Here is a 25,300-nt window from a genome sequence, read left to right as displayed (position 1 = left end):
GAGTGGATGTATTACACATCTGTTCACACACGGCATCGGGAAGAAAATGCTACTCAGCAGTGTAATGTTCATTGTTATTTAACTGTATTCTGTAACATCTGGCTGGAAGTGTCATGTCATTTATTTTTCTAGATGTATGAAGCACAAAGCAGGAGTGTTACTGTCAGATGAAATAAATGCCTTCCATGTTTGTCAAGCTGCTAAAATATCACCATCACTCTAGGTTGTTTCCGACCTAGAGAGCACTCAGCATTTGTTAAAACAAATACTTTTGGCTGTTCAGCATTCAGACTAAAATTAGTCTAAGCCAGTCAGTTCTTCAATGGGAGGAAGAAACTAGGTGAAACTAGGCTCAGTTTCATCCAATGTGTTTATTTCTGCATGCATATTTAACATATATAACAGGATGAGAGAAAAAATAAATAATTAAAGAAAAAAAAAGAGCGATCAACTGCGCAATTGCATATGTGCAATTGAACATGTGTGAACTTGCAAGGAGCTGAGGCTCTGAGCAGCTGAGTGACTGACAGTGAGACAGCTGACTGATTGTCTGAGTGACTGATGTCCAGGTCAAGCTTTACTGGTTCTTAGCATACTAATCATGACATTGCACAGGCAGAGAGGAGGAGTGAAATGGAGAATGGAAAAGTGCAAAAGAGAGAGAGACAGAAAATAAAGAGAGTGCAAAATAGAAACAAAGATGAAATAGCAGCAGGTGAGCACAGGGAGCTGTGTGGGGCTTCACTGGAGTGCAGTTCCAGGTTGCTCCAGATAAGACTCAAATAAGAAATTGCAATATGGAGGCTCAGGGCATCCAGTGGAATACTAAGAGACTCTCTCTCCTTGTGTAAGTCTTCAGTGTAGGGCAGTATGCCACTGAAGTCCCTAATGCATATGCTTTATGATTATCACCATTGCACTAAACTTTGTAATCACCATATGGAGCCATGTAATTGCTGTAATTATGAAGTCATGCTCTTAATCTGTCTTTGATACCCTGCACCATAACCAGCAGGATGTAGCTCAGCAGCAAACGTGGAACAATAGTGATGTGGTTTGACAAGTGTTTAGAGTTATTTACAGCAGATTTTTGATTTTACATTTAAGAGAGCAGGAGCTACTTATACTGTGTAGGTAAAAATCTTCATTTCCAGCACATCTGCAAAGCAACCAGCAGGGGGAAGTGCTGATCTCTGCTAAATATGACAGAACACACACACATTTAAACACACAAACACACGTCATTTTGAGAATGGATTTTGAGAACTGCAAATATTTGATGTGTCAAATGTTGGATATTTCTTGGCCAGTTTCAGAATCAAAGTGAAGGTACCATCATGATGGTGGCAAAGTGCTGACTGGCCATCTTCTCAAATTTGCTAAATTTAAATGCGCCATGTCCTTTTGTAATCACTGTGTGAGTATGTGCAAAGTACAAAGTAAATAATTGACCATATGTAAATACAGCAACTCCAAACTTACACCACTATTTAATTCCTATAGATGTTTTTTCAGGGGTGAGGACTACAAGCAGTGACGACTTCTACAGTACATGTATGCTAGTTTTTGAAATGCAGCTTATATGGTGAACATCCATGAATCAGTATTTGGAAATGAATATGATAAAAATGTTGTCTTGTCATTGTTTTTCATGTTCTGTTTTTCTGCTTAATTTTTAAAATAATAAACTTGAATATTTTGAAAATCAGCAAAACAGTACAGTTCAGTCCACCAAGCAATGTTACTGGGAAACAGTATGATAATATATTGTAATATTAAAATGCTTGAACGTATTCACTCGTTTCAAATATTTAATATTAATGTGTTGTGCTTTCTGAATTGTGCATGGTGTGGTACAACTCATGTGGTATTTAACGACCTCCTCTGGTCAGTGCAAAGCTAAAACCTTTTCTTGTTTCAGGGCTCCTCACATTGACCATTTGTGCTTGGGACCAGTGCAGACTAAATATGGAGCTGCAACAAAACAAAAGCGAAAAACCCATGACACAAGGAACTGCTCCTCTCAGCAGCACAGTTATTTATTATTATTATTCCACGTATAGCGAGTGTGACATTTGCAATATGAATTCATTATTTTACTAAAATAACAACTCTCTTTCTCAGCTACAAAACTTTATTTTCATTGAAAAATAATTTGATCAAATTATGAGCAGTTGACTTGGCAAGAGTGAGACGGTGGCACTGCTGGTGAGCTGATGTGACTTTATGGACAGTATTGCTCCAGGTCACTGAGGCTGCAGGACTCTTCACAGCACTTCCTAAATATTGTTCTTTGCCTTTCCCACTCCTTGTTCCTTGCGCGATGGTCCTGCACTGGGGTACCGAAACCTAACATGACAGACAGCAATAGGTAAAACAGAAAGGAAAAGATAATGGTATTATTTAAATGTAATTAAACCAGTGTTTTCTTTACAGTAGACTAATTACATTAAATGAAATAACACTGTATTGTGGATATGTGGATAACAAACTGGATGTTGTTCTGCAAGTTTTGGGAAACATTGTAATGATGTGTTCAGTACGTCTTTCTCCGCAAACAAAGTTGAGGGCATTGACCAGCTCGGTGCCACACAGCCACATCCGCGACACAGAGTATGAAGAGCTTGGCTGCGGCATGACCAGTAAAACCAGCAGAAATGTAGTTTGGATCCACAGCACGGCCATAATGGTGAATGGAGCTGCACACACACACATACATGTTTAAATGGGAATGTAGAAGCAGAAAGAGTCTCAACAGTCCACAGAGAAGAGGAGAAGGATGATAGTTAAAGGAGCAGAGGAAGATTAATGTAAGAGGAGGTTAAACACGTGAAGACAGGTGAGAGAAGAAGTGATGGAAGTGTGGAAGAGGAGGATAACAGCTCACCTACAGAGTTGGAAGAGATCAGGTGTGGAGGAGATATATCTGTGCAGAGAGCTGGTCAGTGTCACACTGAACTGAGGACCTCCTCACCAGTAATACTCCCACCACCCCCTGGACACACCCACGGTGTGTGTTTGTGTGTTTGTGATGAACTAGAGCCAACGTTGTGGTTATCACCTTGGTGTTGGGTGAAGTCCCGGCTCACAACTGATCCCAAAGATGTCAGATGTGACTGAGGTCAGTGTTCTGTGAAGCCCAGATGAGGTCTTCCACACCAAACTGGGAAAACCTTTATGAATTGATAAGACCAAGATAAACCTTAATCAATGTGATGGAAGGGCCACATGTGGAGGAGGAAAGGATCTGCTGTCGATCCGAACCATACAAGCTGGGGAGCTTGATGGGACTTATATGGCTGCTTCTGGAACAGACTCACTGAGGCAGAATGAATTGACAAGTGTACAGAAATAAAGTGTCCACAATGAAATGCATCAAAACAGATTGTGAAGCGCTTCATCCTACATCAAGACAATGTTCCAAAACGCCTGACCAACTAACTTAACTAGAACTTGACCAACTTAATTTACTAACTCTTTTCTTTTCTAAGTATGCAACCAGGAAGTAAACAGCTCAGGTCATGTGAGACTTTATACTAAACCTGTAATGTTACATATATTTCAGTGTTTCCTGATAATACAGTGGCACATTTTACAGCCGTACAACTGAAAACATGTTTGCATGGTCACCCCTGTGACAGATGGGAATAAACAGTACAGTATATGTCCCTGTTCATATAAAGAGAAACTGACGTTGACAGCTCTTGAGCTCTTCTAGCAAGACCAGCTTGTCTACCTCCTTATTTTGGTGAAGCATTTCAGGTTGGCAGCCCATGTGGATTACCAATCACATGTAGGTCAACTGCATCAGCTCTGTGTGAATTCCTCTGGTGTAGGTGGGATAAAAAGACTCCATGTCTCTTTTATTTACTGATCTTGCTGAATTCGGTGAAGGGCCCTGATGTTGCAAGAGGCACGGGAGAGTCCATAAAGTGTTTTTTGGCTGTTTTTAGTTTTGATCATCTCTCAGGCAAGATGAAAAATGTTTAGTGACCTTGGAAACAAATAGTGCACATCTTCTTATTATCTTCACAGAAGCAACAGTAGTAAAGAGGCAGCATTTACAGCCTTAGTATTAGCAGTCGGTACCTGATTCCTTAATGGGGAGGCTGTGGTCAGTTAGTGGTGCAGCGTGTTGAGGTGTCCTTGGATGAGACACTGAAACCCTCAGGATTTTGTGGTGTCAAACAGTTGTGTCAACAGACACCTTCTGGCCCCTAAACCTGGATGAAGACAGGTTTTCATTATCTGACTCATTCAGATGTGGGAATTCATCGAGGTAGCTGGCTTAACCCTCTCAACTGTGTCTTCACTCAGATGGACAGAAGACACATTTTGATGCAGGATAGCGATGATAGCACCAACACTAATGTGGGTCTCCATGGTTGAGGCAAAGCTGGGGAACTACTATCGAGTCCATTACAAAAAAAAATTCTGCATTGTATTCTTAAGTTTAGAGATAAGAACAAAGGGACGTACGTATTAATGGATTTATAATCTCAACTATATAAATTCCTCTTTTAGCCTGTTAAATCCTTGAGTGTCAATGTACAGTATGTGTGAGGAAGGCGTCTCAAATAAGATAACACAAGCTGCAACATCTTCACTTTTCATTATGTGACTAAGATTTAAAACTTTACTTTCTTCTTTATCTCTTGTCATGTCCCATTAGAGAGAATGTCCTGTAGCTCATCATCAGCTTTTGCAACCACATTAACAATCAAAGCAATAATGTTAAATGTATCTAACAACAGCCTGAGGCGTACTGGGAAAAAGAAGAAAGTTTTATATTAAAAACGTTCAACCTTTAAGTTTTTTTTTATTTTTCAGTTGCTAATAAGAGAAAAGACAGCACAGTCAATGCCAGAGTGACATTTGATGCCACCTCTGACACTTTCACTTCCAAAGGGATTTTTGTGGTATTTTCTTTGATCAAACATAATCAAACCTCGTCTATGGAAGTACAAACATTTAAATTCTACAAATAAGCGGAAATGTCACAGAAGACTGTGCAGCTTGAGCAAAATTGTGTCTATTTCTATGATATTTGAAGTTCTGTGCCTTTTTGGAAGCTACATGTCGTATACTTTTACTCTACTTTAAAACACTACAACAAATTTCACTTTCTATATGTTTGCGAATAGCCTCAAGATACTTAATAGTATTAAGAATAGAGTTTGATTTAAACTAATTTTTGGCCTTGAATAAAAGCTTTTCCACCACACAAAGAGTTGTTGGGAGGAAATTACGTTACAGTGATCACTCTAAAAGCCTGCACAGCACCTACATTATGAATGATTGGACTCTAATTTTAATGTTGATTCAATCACAATACAAAGGACACATTGCTTTCATACTCTCTTCTTACTTACAGATATGTTGTCTGTGTGGTTAATCTTGTGTTATGAGTTCTTGAAATGCTAATGTTGTGCATTTGAAGACAGCTCAACAAAGTAAAAGCTCTGGGTTCATTCTTGTATCGGCTTTGCTGTATAATGTCTATAAATCTTTTTAAATCTAAACGTTACTTTTAAGACGATGTTGTCTTTATTTTCACATTTATTGTCTTGAGCAGCTCAGAGCGTATCAAGAGCTGGTATAGACTGGAACATGGAAACATATACAGCTCTCATTCCAAACTGAACATCTATCCAAGCACTTACATAAGACAATGAACCACAACAGAACATACAAACGTCAAAGTCAATTGCATCCACAGCAAACCAAGGAAGCAGCTTGAAGATAGGCTGAAAATGGTTAGTGCTATGAATAATGCACACGCCTGAAAATAGGTGAGGATTGATTTAAATGTATTACTTGTTGTAAAGTGATTTGACACCATCCCAAAGTCTCTGAATTCCTCAAGAGCATGTGAGGAATGCAGACAGGCATCTGAATAATTATGAGACTTGAAAGAATGAAAACAGCTAAAAAATCATAGCAGTTTTTTTTTTTTTTTTTGCATTCTACATGTTTATGATGTGATGTGTGCAAAGTAAAAGTAATGACAAATAAAGTACCAAGAACACCGCTGTAAATCGCTAATTATAGTAAAAACCTAAATTACTTTTGACAGTAAATCAAATCATTGCAAGGCAACAGATTAAACAGCCCTAAAGTAAACACAGAATTTACCTTTGAACTCCAATCCTGACAGAGGAAAAATAATAAGTTTCTAATATATATTTAAGTAAAATGCACTGTTCTGGATGGTATTATCAGGTTAATTGGTAACAGGTGAGGGTATCACGAGTGGGTATAAAAGAATTATCAATGTTACTGGGAAAGAGACTACAAAACGGGTAGCACAGTTATTTATTATTATGTGACTTATAGTGAGTGTGACACTGGCAATACTAATAATTATTTTACAAAGATAACTTTCAAAGAACAACTCACTTTCTTGATCACAAAACCTTATGTTCATTGAAATATAATTTTGTTAAATTATGAGCAGTTGATTTGACAGTTGACTTTACCCTGAGATGGCAGCACTGCTGGTGAGCTGATAGGTTGTCAAGAAGCTAAGCTATGCTAAACACGGCTAGGTAAACAAAGTCAACACAAATTTCTAGCTTTATTGTGTCTTTTCTGGGAGGCAGAATTGCTCCAGGTAACTTAAGCTGCAGTGAGATAGGCAGCAGTCGACAAGTCTTGGTGCATGTCTGTGCCTGTTCTTCCTGGAGCGACGGGTCAGCGTTGGCATACCAATACCTAACACGACAGAGAGTAATAGGTAATAAAGAAAGGAAACGACAATGGTATTATTTAAATATAATTAAACCAGTGTCTTATTAACAGTAGATTTAAATAACACTGTATTGTGGATATGTGGATAACAAACTGGATGTTGTTCTGCAAGTTTTGGGAAACATTGTAATAATGTGTTCAGTACATGTTAACAGTTAAAAGATGTATTTGCAGTTTAGATAACCTCTGTCTTCACAAACAAAGTTGAGGGCATCGACCAGCTCAGAGCCACACATCTGCGAATCAGAGTATGAAGAGCTTGGCTGCGGCATGACCAGTAAAACCAGCAGAAATGCAGTTTGGATCCACAGCACGGCCATAATGGTGAATAGAGCTGCACACACACACATACATGTTTTAATGAGAATGTAGAAGTAGAAAGAGTCTCAACAGTCCACAGAGAAGAGGAGAAGGATGATAGTTAAAGGAGCAGAGGAAGATTAATGTAAGAGGAGGTTAAACATGTGAAGACAGGTGAGAGAAGAAGTGATGGAAGCTTGAAAGAGGAGGATAACAGCTCACCTACAGAGTTGGAAGAGATCAGGTGTGGAGGAGATATATCTGTGCAGAGAGCTGGTCAGTGTCACACTGAACTGAGGACCTCCTCACCAGTAATACTCCCACCACCCCCTGGACACACCCACTGTGTGTGTTTGTGATGATGCATTAGCCCAATACAGAATGTGTTGCTAACATGGTTGTAGGTGGTTTATTCCAATATACAGAATTAGGGATACAATACTGTCTTGTGTACAAGTGTTAATGCATCATAAAACCTTTAAGTCAATCAGCAATTTTATCAAAGTGTATTAATATAGTTTATTTTTCATTTCCACACTCTGTTACTTTTAGAGAAATATCAACAACACTATTGTCAATTACAAATAATAATAAAAACCTAAATACTTTTGAAAGCGACAGTGAATCAAATCATTGGAGGCAACTGATTAAACAGCCCTAAAGTAAACACAGAATGTACCTTTGAACTCCAATCCTGACAGAGGAAAAATAATAAGTTTCTAAAATATATTTAAGTAAAATGCACTGTTCTGGATGGTATTATCAGGTTAATTGGTAACAGGTGAGGGTATCATGAGTGGGTATAAAAGAATTATCAATGTTACTGGGAAAGAGACTACAAAACAGGTAGCACAGTTATTATTATGTGACTTATAGTGAGTGTGACATTGGCAATACTAATAATTATTTTACAAAGATAACTTTCAAAGAACAACTCACTTTCTTGATTACAAAACCTTATGTTCATTGAAATATAATTTTGTCAAATTATGAACAGTTGATTTGACAGTTGACTTTACCCTGAGATGGCAGCACTGCTGGTGAGCTGATAGGTTGTTAAGAAGCTAAGCTATGCTAAACACGGCTAGGTAAACAAAGTCAACACTAATTTCTAGCTTTATTGTGTCTTTTCCGGGAGGCAGAATTGCTTCAGGTCACTGTAGCTGCAGTAAAATATGCAGCAGTCCTTAAGTGTTCGTCCATGCGTCTGCCTGTTCTTCCTGGAGTGATGGCTCAGCTCTGGCATGCCTAAACCTAACATGACAGAGAGTAATAGTTAAGAAAGAACGGAAAAGGCAATGGTATTATTTAAATATAATTAAACCAGTGTCTTATTTACAGTAGATTTAAATAACACCGTATTGTGGATATGTGGATAACAAACTGGATGTTGTTCTGAAAGTTTTGGGAACCATTGTAATAATGTGTTCAGTACATGTTAACAGTTAAAAGATGTATTTGCAGTTTAGATAACCTCTGTCTTCACAAACATGGAGGATGGCTTCGATCAGGTCAGTGCCACAAAGCCACGTCACAGAGTGCGAAGAGCTTGGCTGCGGCATGACCAGTAAAACCAGCAGAAATGCAGTTTGGATCCACAGCACGGCCATAATGGTGAATAGAGCTGCACACACATACATACATGTTTAAATGGGAATGTAGAAGCAGAAAGAGTCTCAACAGTCCACAGAGAAGAGGAGAAGGATGATAGTTAAAGGAGCAGAGGAAGATTAATGTAAGAGGAGGTTAAACATGTGAAGACAGGTGAGAGAAGAAGTGATGGAAGCTGTGGAAGAGGAGGATAACAGCTCACCTACAGAGTTGGAAGAGATCAGGTGTGGAGGAGATATATCTGTGCAGAGAGCTGGTCAGTGTCACACTGAACTGAGGACCTCCTCACCAGTAATACTCCCACCACCCCCTGGACACACCCACTGTGTGTGTTTGTGATGATGCATTAGCCCAATACAGAATGTGTTGCTTACATGGTTGTAGGTGGTTTATTCCAATATACAGAATTAGGGATACAATACTGTCTTGTGTACAAGTGTTAATGCATCATAACCTTCAAGTCAATCAGCAATTTTATCAAAGTGTCTTAATATAGTTTTGTTTTCATTTCCACACTCTGTTACTTTTAGAGAAATATCAACAACACTGCTGTCAATTACAAATAATAATAAAAACCTAAATACTTTTGAAAGCGACAGTGAATCAAATCATTGGAGGCAACTGATTAAACAGCCCTAAAGTAAACACAGAATTTACCTTTGAACTCCAATCAATAATTTGTAGTACTTACTAAATGACAACAGGGCAGAAACAAATGAAATAACTGTGTTGCTTTTTTGCACGTGAACAATTCAAACCTTAAAGATCCAATAATGTTAAGTGTTAATTGGAAACAGTCAAACTACAGAATAATCTGGATTCAAGTGAACAATAAATCTTGGCCAACAAATGTCAGTAGCTACTGTTTTTATACCAAAGAGAAAAGTTAATTAGAGTTTCTACATAAAAAACATGTTTTCTCATGCATAAATTCTTAGAATTTGATATAAATGTACATGCACAGCCTTATCAGCGTACCTGCCTACTGCCTTAATTTCTATGATCCACACTGTTACTCAAGCAGAGATATTTCACTTAGTGAGGGAAGTCCAAAATAGATAATCTCAGAGACACATTTGGAAATTAGAGGATACAAACTTTGGAGGTAAAAATGAATGTTTTCACCTTCTAAACTAAGGAGACTGTCGCCTTGTGAAGTACAACAGCAGCATAAACGACAGGAAGTACGTCCACTAACTATGTATATAATACTTTAACAAAGCATAAGACAACTTTGTATTGGTGTTTTTGTTCCCGGTCACATGACAAATATGACAAGTTCAAATGTTTTGTTTATGACGTGACAAACACGTGTGGAACTAAGTGAGCAGTCATTGTCCATATGTCGTTTATTTGTTTTCCAGTTTGTTTGGTGTGGTAGTTTTCAGAGTGAACACCCCTGATGTATCAGTGCATGTCTGCACGCAGCTCTGTGAAAATGTAGGTCACCCTCTTCTCTTTGGCTGTCCAAGAGGGAGGTACCCACAAGCCGGTGGACCAACCACATCTTTTAAACCCTTGGTCCTCAGTAGTCTTGTTGGTAGTTTTTGGCATCAGCGTTTGTTCCCTGGACTCCAAACCTTTTTGATTATTGATTTCATTATTATTGAGCCATTTTCTTTCATGCACTTTTCTCCTGTCTATCTTGTAGCGTGTTAGGGTTAATTTAACTCTTATTTGCATCCACCTTAAAGACTAGTTAAGACCTTTTGTTTTGTTGACTGTGGTTCATCCTGACTTATTTGCGTCACCTTGTGGTCATGGTAGTAAATCTTGTTTTGAAGCATGATTGCAGTACATGTGTGAAATCAGCTTCAGATGTAGAGTTCAGGAATTAAATTCCTCACACTTTTCTGTATTGATACACACTACACTGTACTAACTATGAATCCACTCCATTATTTCTTCATATGGATGATGATGATCTATAACGTCATTGTTAACAGTGATAACAGCAGCATTAAGCTTGGTCTTGTAGCTTAACATCACTGTGAACTGTTGTGCACTTCAGCGCAAAGGCCACAAATTGAAAACCTGTACATCACCAGTGGGACCCGACAACAGAACACTTGAGGCTTGTTTTTCAGCAAACTACTGTTATTGAGTGTTGCAGTGTTGCTATCAATATAATTTCTTGACTGTTTTCAAGCCACCCAGGACTTTCTTTAATACAAAGTACTGTTAGGTACTTAGGTAGGTATAGGTTAGGTATATTGCAAAGTCACAGTGTCTTATACTTCATGTACAGCGGCAAAACTCATGCATTGTAATGATAAAATGGCATTTCGTTGTCATATAAGAGTATGTTTTTACACTTATCACTAAGATGTGTAATTTGTTAATTTGCTTGAACCAATTTAAGTGTATTTTGTAAATATGAGCAAATTTAGTGTTTGATGCCTGCAACACACTTGAAAGTCGGGACAGAGGAAAAATAATAAGTTTCTAATATATATTCAAGTAAAATGCACTGTTCTGGATGGTATTATCAGGTTAATTGGTAACAGGTTAGGGTATCATGATTGGATATAAAAGAAATATCAATGTTACTGGGAAAGAGACTACAAAACAGGTAGCACAGTTATTTATTATTATGTGACTTGTAGTGAGTGTGACATTGGCAATACTAATAATTATTTTACAAAAATAACTTTCAAAGAACAACTCACTTTCTCAAGTACAAAACCCTATTTTAAATGAAACATAATTTTGTCAAATTATGAACAGTTGATTTGACAGTTGACTTTACAGTGAGATGGCAGCACTGCTGGTGAGCTAATGGGTTGTCAAGAAGCTAAACTATGCACAAAAAAGCTAGGTAAACAAAGTCAACACTAATTGCTATTTTCATTGTGTCTTTCTGGGACGCAGAATTGCTCCAGGTAACTTAAGCTGCAGTAAGATAGGCAGCAGTCGACAAGTCTTGCTGCTTGCCTCTCCCTGTTTTTCCTGGAGGGATGGGTCAGCGCTGACATACTGAAACCTAACATGATAGAGAGTAACAGGTAAAAAAGAAAAGAAAAGACAATGGTATTATTTAATCTAATTAAAACAGTGTCTTATTTACAGTAAATTAATTACAATAAATTTAATAACACTGTATTGTGGATATGTGGATAACAAACTGGATGTTGTTCTGCAAGTTTTGGGAAACATTGTAATGATGTGTTCAGTACATGTGAACAGTTAAAAGATGTATTTGCAGTTTAGATAACCTCTGTCTTCACAAACAAAGCTGACGACGTCGATCAGGTCAGTGCCACACAGCCGCGACACAGAGTGCGAAGAGCTTGGCTGCGGCATGACCAGTAAAACCAGCAGAAATGCAGTATGGATCCACAGCACGGTCATAATGGTGAATGGAGCTGCACACACACACATGTTTAAATGGGAATGTAGAAGCAGAAAGAGTCTCAACAGTCCACAGAGAAGAGGAGAAGGATGATAGTTAAAGGAGCAGAGGAAGATTAATGTAAGCGGAGGTTAAACACGTGAAGACAGGTGAGAGAAGAAGTGATGGAAGTGTGGAAGAGGAGGATAACAGCTCACCTACAGAGTTGGAAGAGATCAGGTGTGGAGGAGATATATCTGTGCAGAGAGCTGGTCAGTGTCACACTGAACTGAGGACCTCCTCACCAGTAATACTCCCACCACCCCCTGGACACACCCACTGTGTGTGTTTGTGATGATGCATTAGCCCAATACAGAATGTGTTGCTTACATGGTTGTAGGTGGTTTATTCCAATATACAGAATTAGGGATACAATACTGTCTTGTGTACAAGTGTTAATGCATCATAAAGTGTATTAATATAGTTTTGTTTTAATTTCCCACACTCTGTTACTTTTAGAGAAATATCAACAACACTACTGTCAATTACAAATAATAATAAAAACCTAAATACTTTTGAAAGCGACAGTGAATCAAATCATTGGAGGCAACTGATTAAACAGCCCTAAAGTAAACACAGAATTTACCTTTGAACTCCAATCAATAAATTGTAGTACTTACTAAATGACATCAGGGCAAGAGAGAAACAAATGAAATAATCATGTTGCCTTTATGCACGTGAACACTTCACACCTTGAAGATCCAATAATGCTAAGTGTTAATTGGAAACAGTCAAACTACAGAATAATCTGGATTCAAGTGAACGATAAATCTTGGCCAACAAATGTCAGTAGCTACTGTTTTTATACCAAAGAGAAAAGTTAACTAGAGTTTCTACATAAAAAACATGTTTTCTCATGCAGAAATTCTTAGAATTTGATATAAATGTACATGCACAGCCTTATCAGCGTACCTGCCTACTGCCTTAATTTCTATGATCCACACTGTTACTCAAGCAGAGATATTTCACTTAGTGAGGGAAGTCCAAAATAGATAATCTCAGAGACAGATTTGGAAATTAGAGGATACAAACTTTGGAGGTAAAAATGAATGTTTTCACCTTCTAAACTAAGGAGACTGTCGCCTTGTGAAGTACAACAGCAGCATAAAGGACAGGAAGTACGTCCACTAACTATGTATATAATACTTTCACACAGCATAAGACAACTTTGTATTGATGTTTTTGTTCCCGGTCACATGATAAATGTGACCAATTCAAATGTTTTGTTTATGACGTGACGAACACGTGTGGAACTAAGTGAGCAGTCATTGTCCATATGTCGTTTATTTGTTTTCCAGTTTGTTTGGTGTGGTAGTTTTCAGAGTGAACATCCCTGATGTATCAGTGCATGTCTGCACGCAGCTCTGTGAAAATGTAGGTCACCCTCTTCTCTTTGGCTGTCCAAGAGGGAGGCGCCCACAAGCCGGTGGACCAACCAGATCTTTTAAACACTTGGTCCTCAGTAGTCTTGTTGGTAGTTTTTGGCATCAGCGTTTGTTCCCTGGACTCCAAACCTTTTTGATAATTGATTTCATTATTATTGAGCCATTTTCTTTCATGCACTTTTCTCCTGTCTATCTTGTAGCGTGTTAGGGTTAATTTAACTCTTATTTGCATCCACCTTAAAGACTAGTTAAGACCTTTTTTTTGTTGACTGTGGTTCATCCTGACTTATTTGCGTCACCTTGTGGTCATGGTAGTAAATCTTGTTTTGAAGCATGATTGCAGTACATGTGTGAAATCAGCTTCAGATGTAGAGTTCAGGAATTAAATTCCTCACACTTTTCTGTATTGATACACACTACACTGTACTAACTATGAATCCACTCCATTATTTCCTCATATGGATGATGATGATCTATAACGTCATTGTTAACAGTGATAACAGCAGCATTAAGCTTGGTCTTGTAGCTTAACATCACCGTGAACTGTTGTGCACTTCAGCGCAAAGGCCACAAATTGAAAACCTGTACATCACCAGTGGGACCCGAGAACAGAACAATTGAGGCTTTTCAGCAAACTACTGTTATTAAGTGTTGCAGTGTTGCTATCAATATGATTTCTTGACTGTTTTCAAGCCAACCTGGACTTTTAGGTAGGTATAGGTTAGGTATATTGCAAAGTCACAGTGTCTTATACTTCATGTACAGTGGCAAAACTCATGCATTGTAATTAAAATGGCACTTTCATTTTCATATAAGGTTAATTTCTAACTATGAAGATTATCACTTAATCAAGAATTTGAATTCACAAAGGTATTTATTATTATGTGACTTATAGCGAGTGTGACATTTGCAATATTAATAATTATTAAAAAAAAAACTTTCAAAGAACAACTGTCTTCCTCAGTTACAACACTTTATTTTTGCTGAAAAATAATTTGGTCAAACTATGAACAGTTGACTTTACAGTGAGATGGCAGCACTGCTGGTGAGCTGATAGGTTGTCAAGAAGCTTAGCTATGCTAAACAAGGCTAGGTAAACAAAGTCAACACTAATTTCTAGCTTCCTTGTGTCTTTCTGGAAGGCAGAATTCCTCCAGGTCATTGAGGTTGCAGTCTACAGCTCCACAGCATTTCATAAGTGTTGATATTTGCCTGTCCCTCTCCCTTTTATTGGAGCGACGGCTCAGCGCTGATAGTCCGAAACCTTAACATGACAGAGAGTAAGAAAGATAGATAGATAAAAAAGAAAGGAAAACACAATGGTATTATTTAATCTAATTAAACCAGTGTCTTCTTTACAGTAGATTTAATTAACACTGTATTGTGGATATGTGGATAACAAACTGAATGTTGTTCTGCAAGTTTTGGGAAACATTGTAATGATGTGTTCAGTACATGTGAACAGTTAAAAGATGTATTTGCAGTTTAGATAACCTCTGTCTTCACAAACAAAGTTGAGGATGTCGATCAGCTCAGAGCCACAAAGCGACAGTGGCGACACAGAGTATGAAGAGCTTGGCTGCGGCATGACCAGTAAAACCAGCAGAAATGTAGTTTGGATCCACAGCACGGCCATAATGGTGAATGGAGCTGCACACACACACATACATGTTTAAATGAGAATGTAGAAGCAGAAAGAGTCTAAACAGTCCACTGAGAAGAGGAGAAGGATGATAGTTAAAGGAGCAGAGGAAGATTAATGTAAGAGGAGGTTAAACATGTGAAGACAGGTGAGAGAAGAAGTGATGGAAGCTTGAAAGAGGAGGATAACAGCTCACCTACAGAGTTGGAAGAGATCAGGTGTGGAGGAGATATATCTGTGCAGAGAGCTGGTCAGTGTCACGCTGAACTGAGGACCTCCTCACCATTAATACTCCCACCACCCCCTGGACACACCCACTGTACAAGTAAGTGTTAATTCATAATAGAACCTTCAAGTGAATAAGCAATTTTATCAAAGTGTGTTAATATAGTTTTGTTTTCATTCCCACACTCTGTTACTTTTAAAGAAATACCAAGAACACTGCTGTCACTTGTAAATTATAATAAAAACTTAAATTACTTTTGAAAAAGACAGTGAATCAAATAATTGGAGGCAACTGATTAAACAGCCCTAAAGTAAACACAGAATTTACCTTTGAACTCCAATCAATAAATTGTAGTACTTACTAATGACAACAGGCAGAAACAAATGAAATAACTGTGTAAGTGTTACTGGAAACCAGTCAAAACTACCGAAATAATTGGAATTCACGTGAACATAACTCCTTGCCAACAAATGTCAGTAGCTACTGTTTTTATACCAAAAGAGAAAAGTTCATTCGAGTTTCTACATAAACAACCTTTTCTCATGCATACAAATTTTTTTTTTTTTTTAGGGGGGGGGATTTGATATAAATGTACATGCACACCCTTTCAGCGTACCTGCCTACTGCTTACTTTCTATGATCCACACTGTTACTCCAAAGCAGAGCTCCTTTCACTTAGTGAGGGAAGTCCAAATAGATAATCTCAGAGAGACACATTTGGAAATTAGGGATACAACTTGGAGGTAAAAAAGAATGTTTCACCTTCTAAATAAGGAGGGATGTCGCCTTGTGAAGCAACAGCAGCATAAACGCCAGGAAGTACGTCCACTAACTCTGTATATACTACTTCACACAGCATAAGACAACTTTGCTATTGATGTTTTGTTCACGTCACCTGATAAATGTGACCAATTCAAATGTTTTTTTATGACGTGACGAAACGTGTGGAACTAAGTGAGCAGTCATTGTCATTCTGTCGTTTATTTGTTTTCCCGTTGTTTGGTGTGGGTAGTTTTCAGAGAGTGAACATCCCTATGTATCAGTGCATGTCTGCACGCAGCTCTGTGAAAATGTAGGTCACCCTCTTCTCTTTGGCTGTCCAAGAGGAGGTGCCCACAAGCCGGTGGACCAACAAGATCTTTAAACACTTGGTCCTCAGTAGTCTTGTTGGTAGTTTTTGCATCAGCGTTTGTTCCCTGGACTCCAAACCTTTTTGATAATTGATTTCATTATTATTGAGCCATTTTCTTTCATGCACTTTTCTCCTGTTATCTTGTAGCGTGTTAGGGTTAATTTAACTCTTATTTGCGTCCACCTTAAAGACTAGTTAAGACCTTTTTTTTGTTGACTGTGGTTCATCCTGACTTATTTGCGTCACCTTGTGGTCATGGTAGTAAATCTTGTTTTGAAGCATGATTGCAGTACATGTGTGAAATCAGCTTCAGATGTAGAGTTCAGGAATTAAATTCCTCACACTTTTCTGTATTGATACACACTACACTGTACTAACTATGAATCCACTCCATTATTTCTTCATATGGATGATGATGATCTATAACGTCATTGTTAACAGTGATAACAGCAGCATTAAGCTTGGCCTTGTAGCTTAACATCACCGTGAACTGTTGTGCACTTCAGCGCAAAGGCCACAAATTGAAAACCTGTACATCACCAGTGGGACCCGAGAACAGAACAATTGACGCTTTTCAGCAAACTACTGTTCTTAAGTGTTGCAGTGTTGCTATCAATATGATTTCTTGACTGTTTTCAAGCCACCCAGGACTTTTAGACTTTAGGTAGGTATAGGTTAGGTATATTGCAAAGTCACAGTGTCTTATACTTCATGTACAGTGGCAAAACTCATGCATTGTAATTAAAATGGCACTTTCATTTTCATATAAGGTTAATTTCTAACTATAAAGATTATCACTTAATTCAAGAATTTCAATTCACGAAGTCATTTATTATTATGTGACTCATTGCAATTGTGACATTTGCAATATTAATAATTATTAAAAAAATAACTTTCAAAGAACAACTGTCTTCCTCAGTTACAACACTTTATTTTTGCTGAAAAATAATTTGGTTTAAACTATGAACAGTTGACTTTACAGTGAAATGGCATCACTGCTGGTGAGCTGATAGGTTGTCAAGAAGCTTAGCTATGCTAAACACGGCTAGGTAAACAAAGTCAACACTAATTTCTAGCTTTATTGTGTCTTTCTGGAAGGCAGAATTCCTCCAGGTCACTGAAGTTGCAGTCTACAGCTCCACAGCATTTCATAAGTGTTGATATTTGCCTGTCCCTCTCCCTTTTATTGGAGCGACGGCTCAGCGCTGATAGTCTGATACCTTAACATGACAGAGAGTAAGAAAGATAGATAGATAAAAAAGAAAGGAAAACACAATGGTATTATTTAATCTAATTAAACCAGTTTCTTCTTTACAGTAGATTTAATTAACACTGTATTGTGGATATGTGGATAACAAATTGAATGTTGTTCTGCAAGTTTTGGGAACCATTGTAATGATGTGTTCAGTACATGTGAACAGTTAAAAGATGTATTTGCAGTTTAGATAACCTCTGTCTTCACAAACAAAGTTGAGGATGTCGATCAGCTCAGAGCCACAAAGCGACAGTGGCGACACAGAGTACGAAGAGCTTGGCTGCGACATGACCAGTAAAACCAGCAGAAATGCAGTTTGGATCCACAGCACGGCCATAATGGTGAATAGAGCTGCACACACATACATACATGTTTAAATGGGAATGTAGAAGCAGAAAGAGTCTAAACAGTCCACTGAGAAGAGGAGAAAGATGATAGTTAAAGGAGCAGAGGAAGATTAATGTAAGAGGAGGTTAAACATGTGAAGACAGGTGAGAGAAGAAGTGATGGAAGCGTGGAAGAGGAGGATAACAGCTCACCTACAGAGTTGGAAGAGATCAGGTGTGGAGGAGATATATCTGTGCAGAGAGCTGGTCAGTGTCACGCTGAACTGAGGACCTCCTCACCAGTAATACTCCCACCACCCCCTGGACACACCCACTGTATAAGTAAGTGTTAATTCATAATAGAACCTTCAAGTGAATAAGCAATTTTATCAAAGTGTGTTAATATAGTTTTGTTTTCATTCCCACACTCTGTTACTTTTAAAGAAATATCAAGAACACTGCTGTCACTTGTAAATTATAATAAAAACTTAAATTACTTTTAACAGTGAATCAAATCAGTGGAGACAACTGATTAAACAGCCCTAAAGTAAACACAGAATTTTACCTTTGAACTCCAATCATTAATTTGTAGTACTTACTAAATGACAACAGGGCAGAAACAAATGAAATATATTTTGAAATGTATTTTGTAAACATGATATTGCCACATTTTGTGAAATCATTGTTGATCATTTAAAAAAGAATATTTTTTTTAATGCAAGATTGCAAAGAATTTACCGGTAGGTCTTCTACAATCTACAGTACATAATACTGTGATTCAAGGACTCTGGAAACCACCGTTGAATGAGGCCTACCTCCAAGCCCTTTAATTCTGTATGTACCTGTCAGCGCGATCACAGATTTAAAACCTGTCCTAAGTAATATTGCAAATATAAGATGTGTTAATACATATGATCTGTGTACAGCACAGCATGAAGTGGCCTGAATTACAGAGTGAGTCACGTATTGGTCATGTCCTTGGAGCAGAAGTTGTTTTGTGTGACAGTGAAGAGCCTTGAGCAGGAAATGGTGTAATAGATACAGCATGAGAGAGTGAGGTGTGGAAAAACAAAACTACCGTCACGGTGTGTGGATGTGTATTAGTGTCTATATGTGCATGTTTCTGTGAGCTTGTGTGTGTTAGCATCCAGAGATTAGTGACTCACAGCAGTTCTATCAATGGCTGTGGGCATGTAATTCTTCTCATCAGCAATTCTCACAGATAAAAAATGCAAAAAGCTCCTGCGATGGTATTTTGGTATCTTTATATACACATGTTTTAAATGCCAGCTGTAAATAGAGATGTGACACACTGCTATAGCTCTGCCTTACTGTGTCATTACAGCTGCTATTGATGTAATTTGAGGTTGAGTGCTGTAAAAATGAGCATCTCACAGGCAATGCTTTAAAAAGTCCACTCATACAACTCAGCACTCAGAACCCAGTGTGTGAAATGTAGTTCACATGTAATGTTTTTAACAGCAGAAGCTTAAATCAAAGCTTACTCTCAACTTTTCTTCTAAAAAGTGATGCTTCACTTAGAATCTTCGAGCACGGAGAGCTCTTCAAACAAAAGGTTTGCAGTTTACTCCAAAGATAGCTAGGTCGTGTCAACTACTTAATGACTCCACAGAGTTTAAATCCCGTTGATTCTTCACTTTGAGTTAAAACTGAAGAAGCCTTTCAAGTGATGGATGAAACAACCTCAATAATTTCAGTGGGTGAAATAACGTTTTGCACATCTGGCACGGTGCAGCGTGGATGCGCAGTAGCTCCCACATGATCAGTTAAGATAAACCAGTGGAGCAGGAGGTAGATTAGTCAGGAGACAGTCCCAGAAAAGAAAAGATTTAAAAACACAAGGGAGCAGAAGAGAGAGTTAAATCTTAAGATGACAGATTTAGATTATGGTTTGGTGTTGGTTTTTTACATCACTGAAGAATCCTCCTAGTTAACCGTTAGCCTGTCTTTCAATCAGTACATGTGTCTCCTGGTTAACAATGGCTAAGTCTTCGTCAGCCATGCTGATCTCAGTGTTTGTTTCTGTAAAGATCAGGGTTACATCCCATCCTAACGTCTTCACCCACTTTCACAACATGTCAGCTTATATATAAATATATAAAAACATGTATTTTTTCTGTCTTGGTGATTTTCTCTTGGCATCATTTAGACTCTTACTCAGACTTGACTTGAACATTTTTGGACTCTTCTAGCCTGAACTGACCCGTACAGCATCTCTTTACAGAGCACTGTGAACCATTCATAACAACCTATTAACTGTATCTGCACAAAAAGAAAAAGAAAAGAGCAGGATGATAATCAGAGTAAACAGGCCTGTCATCTCGAAACATATCTGGGTATAAAAAGCAACTGGCACTGTGTTTGTTTTGAAGTGCTGGAACAGTCAGTCCCATTTAAAGGACAGGACAACTGATTGCAGCGCCACCTGCACAGACTGCAGGGAGGACTACTTACCGATGTCAGGTTCTATTTGCTCTTCAAATATTTGAAACCTTGAACTAAGGACATGGTTTCTGAACACTGAAATCAAACTGATTCAAAACTAATTCAGTTGATAGTGCTTTTAGTTGCTTTTGTTTAAGGGGATGCATTTGGGTTATGACTATAAGCATGTCATTCAGCTCCCACACTGACTGTGTGCTCTCTAATCATACTACCTGAACAATGTAAAAAGTAATGTTTCCTTCAGAGCTATACTTTGTAATGAGAAACAAATATTTAAAGCTGTTTTTCATATTTTTCTCCCCAAAATCCAGCAAAAGCTAATCGATGTCGAGAAGGGATCCTCTTCACCACCAAGCTCCCTCGTGCCAGCTGCTTCTTTGCCAGCTTCAGTGGGTGAAATGGTGTTTGGCACATCTGGCACCTCCTGGACGGTTTCAAGTTGCAGCGTGGATGCGCAATAACTCTCACATGGTCGGTTAAGATAAACAAGAGGAGCAGATAGGCGAACGGCCAAAACCGAGTCTCTGAAAAACAAACAGCTGGAAACAGTATGGAGCAGCAGACAGCAGACTAGCATGTAAAATCCTCGTGACAAGTTTAGATTTTGGTCCATTTTTTTGGTTTGTTTTGAGATCATCACACCTCTCAAACAGTACAACTGAGAAAAAATTCCAGAAATGTGACGACATTTCCACATGTACAGAAACGATTGTGACTCGGCCACAGAGTGAAACCTGCTGTGTCTGGAGAAGGAAACAGGGCGTGACATCGACTGTGCCAGAATCAATCTCATCTGAATCTCACTGTGGTGCAGAGTATAGAGCACAGTGAGCTTTTTCTAAAGTCAGTGGCGAGAGACTCAAAATATCAGTGCACCTCCTGAAGCAAATGAATTGCTTTCACTTAAAGTTTGGCAGTTGTGTACTTTTCTTCTTGCTACTCTTGGATAAATGAACAAATAACTCTTAACTGTGAAGGGTTTGGTCATTCATACTAATAACCTGCACACAATCAGAAGAAAAAGATCGAGATGATAATCAAAGAAAACAGGCCTGTCATCTCTAACCATATCTTGGTATAAAAAGCAATTTGAACTCTGTTCCCCTGTTTGTTTTAAAGTGCTTGAACAGTCATTCCCATTTAAAGGACAGGACAACTGATTGCAGCGCCACCTGCACAGAGTGCAGGGAGAACTACTTACCGACGTCAGGTTTTATTTGCTCTCTGGGCAGCATCAGCGGGTTACAAGCACGGCTGACCTCAATAGTGAAATGGAGGGTGTAGTGAGAACGGCTGCTTGTTGACTGGTGGAGCAAATCGCTACAAGTGGGTGAGCCCATATTAAAAACACAGACCACAGCAGACAGAGACCTCTTTGTGCAAATATTTGAGACCATCGGGACATGGTTGCTGAATGCTAAAATGCACAAAAGCAAATTGTTTCATCCAGTTTAATGTCTGTGCAGTGTCACAGTACATCCAGCAGCTGTGTGCAGATTTCAAGAATTTAAAATAAACTATACTGTAAGTAATACGAAGTAACATTTGGTTTGCTGCAAGGTTGGTTTGTGCTTAAGCCAACGGCACACAAACAATGATTTTTTCATGTCTTTCTTGAATGCACATTGAATTGATGGACAAAAAAAGTGAGTGAAGCATTTTAGATTAATAACTGGTCATGCCCTCTTTGGCAGCACTAGCCGCAAGCTATGAATGGTTCTTCCTTACAGATCTGTCTCAGCTCCTAATATAAGTGTATTTGCTTTTTTTCATTAAATCCTATTCCTATACAATTGTGCTAAAATGCTGTGTGATGTAAAGTGCCCCAGAATGTCAGAGCATTAAATAGATGGATGGATGTATGGATGAGCAAACAGATGCACCTGACTGCACTCACACAAAGAATTGTCTTATCTGTATTCAGAGGTAAAATCCAACTATTTCAAGTGTACAATTTATCAAGCAGCGAAGCCGTGCAGCCCACAGGCATGAGAAGGCTTGATGAATGTCTAGTATGGGTACAAACAGTTCCCTTAGTCTTTCCAATGGTAATTATAACAACATAATGGGTCCCCCGTTACTCATTGAAATTACTGGCCAGGACACACAGTGTCAACAAAACAATCATCCACCATAGATCACTGTTAGTACCAGTGCAACAAAGGGAATGCAACAAACTCCTCAAAGTCACAATGAGTACCATTCGGGGCACACTGTAGCCAGATACAAGTAAAACATATGCTGTATATCTGTAACCTGGAGCACGAGGCACAAGTCCTAAAGCCAGTGAAATGGACCAAAAGGTCCAATTTAACTGCACATCTAATAAATAAATAATTTTACTGTTGTTACCACGTAACACCCTGTGCTTAAATGACTATTAAAGGAAACTACATGTAAAACGTTAACACAGGCACATGGAGAATGTCCTCCAACTCTACCATACAAGTCTTTAAAAATGGATGCTGTGTTGTTTCTGAACATCACTGCAGTGGATATTTGATAATTCGCCAAACACAGTGAGCATTAGTAAGTTTTTCTTAATTTCTCCCCATCTCCAGTTACCTTGGTTAGTCTTCCCGCTGCCGGCCAGGTGCAGTAAGGAAGAAGAGTTGCGTTTACTGCCAGTAGACATGTCTGAAGCTGCTTCTTGTAGCTTCTCAATTCTCTGAAGAGTAACATCACATTTTTACAATTATAGGTAGCATTTTATAGGCAGAAGACGCGAAGTTGTGGCTAGTAAAACCTAAAAAAGGTTTCCCCCTAAAACAGAAATTTCAAGTATTTCAAGTCTCTGTTATTATCTATAATTTGTAGTTTCATGTTTAGTCTCTGTATGATCCATTACAATCTTGAGAATCTACAAATTGGAGAGGCACTCGTAGCACTTGTGTAGCACAATTTAAATGATTGAATTATCAGGTAAGTGCACTTTGAGTTCTACTTCAAACAGTACTACCAGTTTCTGCACCTGTACATGTTTCACATTATATCATATTTGCCAGCAACATACAATAAAAATAATGTTATTTAGTAAGATAAGATGTTACCTTCTGTCAAAGTTTCCCAGTTGTAAGTATATTTTAAAAAGTTTCAACATGATGATAAGTGTAACTCTGATATAGATTCAATTTCTTCCTTGTATTCTGCACAATAATCCAATAATTTGTTATCTCCTGCTCCTAGTGTGTAAATACTTAACACAAGGGTGTGAAAATCGTCAATCGCACAATTCCAGCACGCTGATTTTCAGTTTTCTTCCTCTTTTCTTCCTTCTCCTTTCCAGCCAACTCCTCTCAGAGTTCCTTTATCTCCCTTTCTCCTGTTTATCCTCCTGTCCTTTCTAACCTGGTGGGATTTGCTCCTCTTGGATAGGCCCAGAACCAGATGGTGCTCAACGGCTTAAAAGTTCTGACTGCCGCCGTTTGTGATTTGTGCTTATCTGGCTGTGAGCTGCATCGCATGCTGCTGAAAACATCCGGGCCAGTGGTTCATGTCTGTTTATGCGGAGCACAGCTGACCTTTAGGATCTTGGCCTTCCAGACTGCTGCACAGGGAACAAGCTGTCTGCCCCTGGTGCTTAATGGTGCAAGTCAATTGACACTAGATAAAACCTTGATACCTCATGCATGTAAGTTTGTGTGAGTGTGCATGCTGTACACACACAGAGGAAAATGCAAACATTTAATCATATCATATACCACCTACAGAAGCATGCTAACAAACATATGGGTATAGATATTGGGTACATCCTAGACATTAGGTAAAGATACCTCCCTTTCTCTGTCTCTCACTCACTCTCTGTATCACACACACACTACAGAGTTCAGCAAATCACTGAAATGGGCAATTTAATATCATGCTTTGCAACTTTGAACAGTATCTTTGCTTATCTGCCTCGTCATGCAGGGATCGGTGGGTGTTCAGACTGCATGTGTTCCTGAAGAGGTGCATGATAAGGAAAGGAAGGAGAGTAGCTAAAAAACAACAACAAAAAAAAAAATAAATAAAAAAATAAAATAAATCTGGTGCTGGACAAATCCATGGCAAGAAGAGAGTGAAAAATGAAACGTGTTTCATCATGTTGAGTATTTTCTGATGAGTTCATGTTTTCCTTTTAATACAGTGGATACCAAGTAAAACCTTGATTATCCCGAAGTGAGCGTTTTGTTAAAGATTGCAGTTTGTTAAAGCTGTTAAGGTAAGAATTTATAAAGGCTGGATTACCGATGAGGCAGTTACAATCCCTAAATATCCCAAAAGCTCCAGGATACATGTGTTGTTATGTGCTGTGTGGTAATCTGATGAATTTAAATGTTAAGGGTTTGAAGCAACACCTCTAATATTTCCTTACTGAGAACCTGTGATGCAGTTTTAAAACGTGTCTTTTAAAAAGTATTAAAGACAGATAAAATGTAATATATGTAGATGATACCGAACTAATTGTTGCTATTTGGCCGTGTTGGCTCACATTGTGTTTTTTCTCATAGCTTTATGGAACATTTAGGGTTTTTAGTTACCTTCATCTTTTTGAGAACACTACCTGGGAACACAATAAGAGGATAAAACCATTTTAAGCACTTTCAAAACTACCCTTCAGAACCAGTTGGTCAACATTAGCTCCCAGCCTTTCAACCTGAAACTGTAGTTGGTGTTTCTGTCTCAGTCTACTCAACTCACTCTGTTTTAAATCCATTGAGGGGAAACCAGTAGGTGACACTGTTTTCTGTAAAGATTTTGGAATTTAAAATATTCCTCGGATACAAAGGCAGTGACGAAGGACCATGGGAGGAGAGAGATCGAGAGAGAATTAGCA

General features: G+C 38.4%; 1 protein-coding gene and 3 long non-coding RNA genes across 5 annotated transcripts; all 4 read right to left on the bottom strand.

Annotated features, from left to right (window-relative positions):
* Positions 1-2,002: 2,002 nt before the first annotated feature.
* On the bottom strand, positions 2,003-2,970 carry LOC113170458 (insulin-like). The gene is made up of 3 exons (XM_026372566.1): positions 2,892-2,970; positions 2,544-2,699; positions 2,003-2,349 (listed from the first exon to the last, which is right to left on the bottom strand). The coding sequence occupies exons 2-3, from the start codon at positions 2,683-2,685 to the stop codon at positions 2,225-2,227; spliced, it is 267 nt and encodes an 88-aa protein (XP_026228351.1). The 5' UTR covers positions 2,686-2,699; positions 2,892-2,970; the 3' UTR covers positions 2,003-2,224.
* Positions 2,971-4,839: 1,869 nt separating this feature from the next.
* LOC113170460 lies at positions 4,840-7,410 on the bottom strand. Its single transcript, XR_003299639.1, has 3 exons — positions 7,273-7,410; positions 6,935-7,084; positions 4,840-6,714 (listed from the first exon to the last, which is right to left on the bottom strand). It is a non-coding gene; the product is annotated as an uncharacterized LOC113170460 (long non-coding RNA).
* Positions 7,411-7,482: 72 nt separating this feature from the next.
* LOC113170459 lies at positions 7,483-9,000 on the bottom strand. The gene is made up of 3 exons (XR_003299638.1): positions 8,864-9,000; positions 8,525-8,674; positions 7,483-8,304 (listed from the first exon to the last, which is right to left on the bottom strand). It is a non-coding gene; the product is annotated as an uncharacterized LOC113170459 (long non-coding RNA).
* Positions 9,001-17,372: 8,372 nt separating this feature from the next.
* Positions 17,373-21,743, bottom strand: LOC113170461. 2 transcript variants are annotated; one of them, XR_004463408.1, is made up of 3 exons: positions 18,232-18,336; positions 17,888-18,043; positions 17,373-17,657 (listed from the first exon to the last, which is right to left on the bottom strand). It is a non-coding gene; the product is annotated as an uncharacterized LOC113170461 (long non-coding RNA). The 2 variants fall into 2 exon arrangements; XR_003299640.2 differs by lacking the exon at positions 17,373-17,657 and adding an exon at positions 21,686-21,743 and having other exon boundaries at positions 17,764-18,043; positions 18,232-18,339.
* Between the last annotated feature and the right edge of the window lie 3,557 nt (positions 21,744-25,300).

The sequence above is a fragment of the Anabas testudineus genome, chromosome 14, assembly GCF_900324465.2.
Source record: "Anabas testudineus chromosome 14, fAnaTes1.2, whole genome shotgun sequence".
Classification (NCBI taxonomy): domain Eukaryota; kingdom Metazoa; phylum Chordata; class Actinopteri; order Anabantiformes; family Anabantidae; genus Anabas; species Anabas testudineus.
This window is presented reverse-complemented; position numbering and strand designations above follow the sequence as displayed.

Excerpts from the sequence above, each read along its gene's own strand:
- LOC113170458 (XM_026372566.1), bottom strand. The coding sequence starts at position 2,685 with ATGGCCGTGCTGTGGATCCAAACTACATTTCTGCTGGTTTTACTGGTC. Across the intron at positions 2,350-2,543 it reads CTTTGTTTGCGGAGAAAGAC|GTTTCGGTACCCCAGTGCAG; the intron begins GTACTGAACACA and ends CTGTCATGTTAG.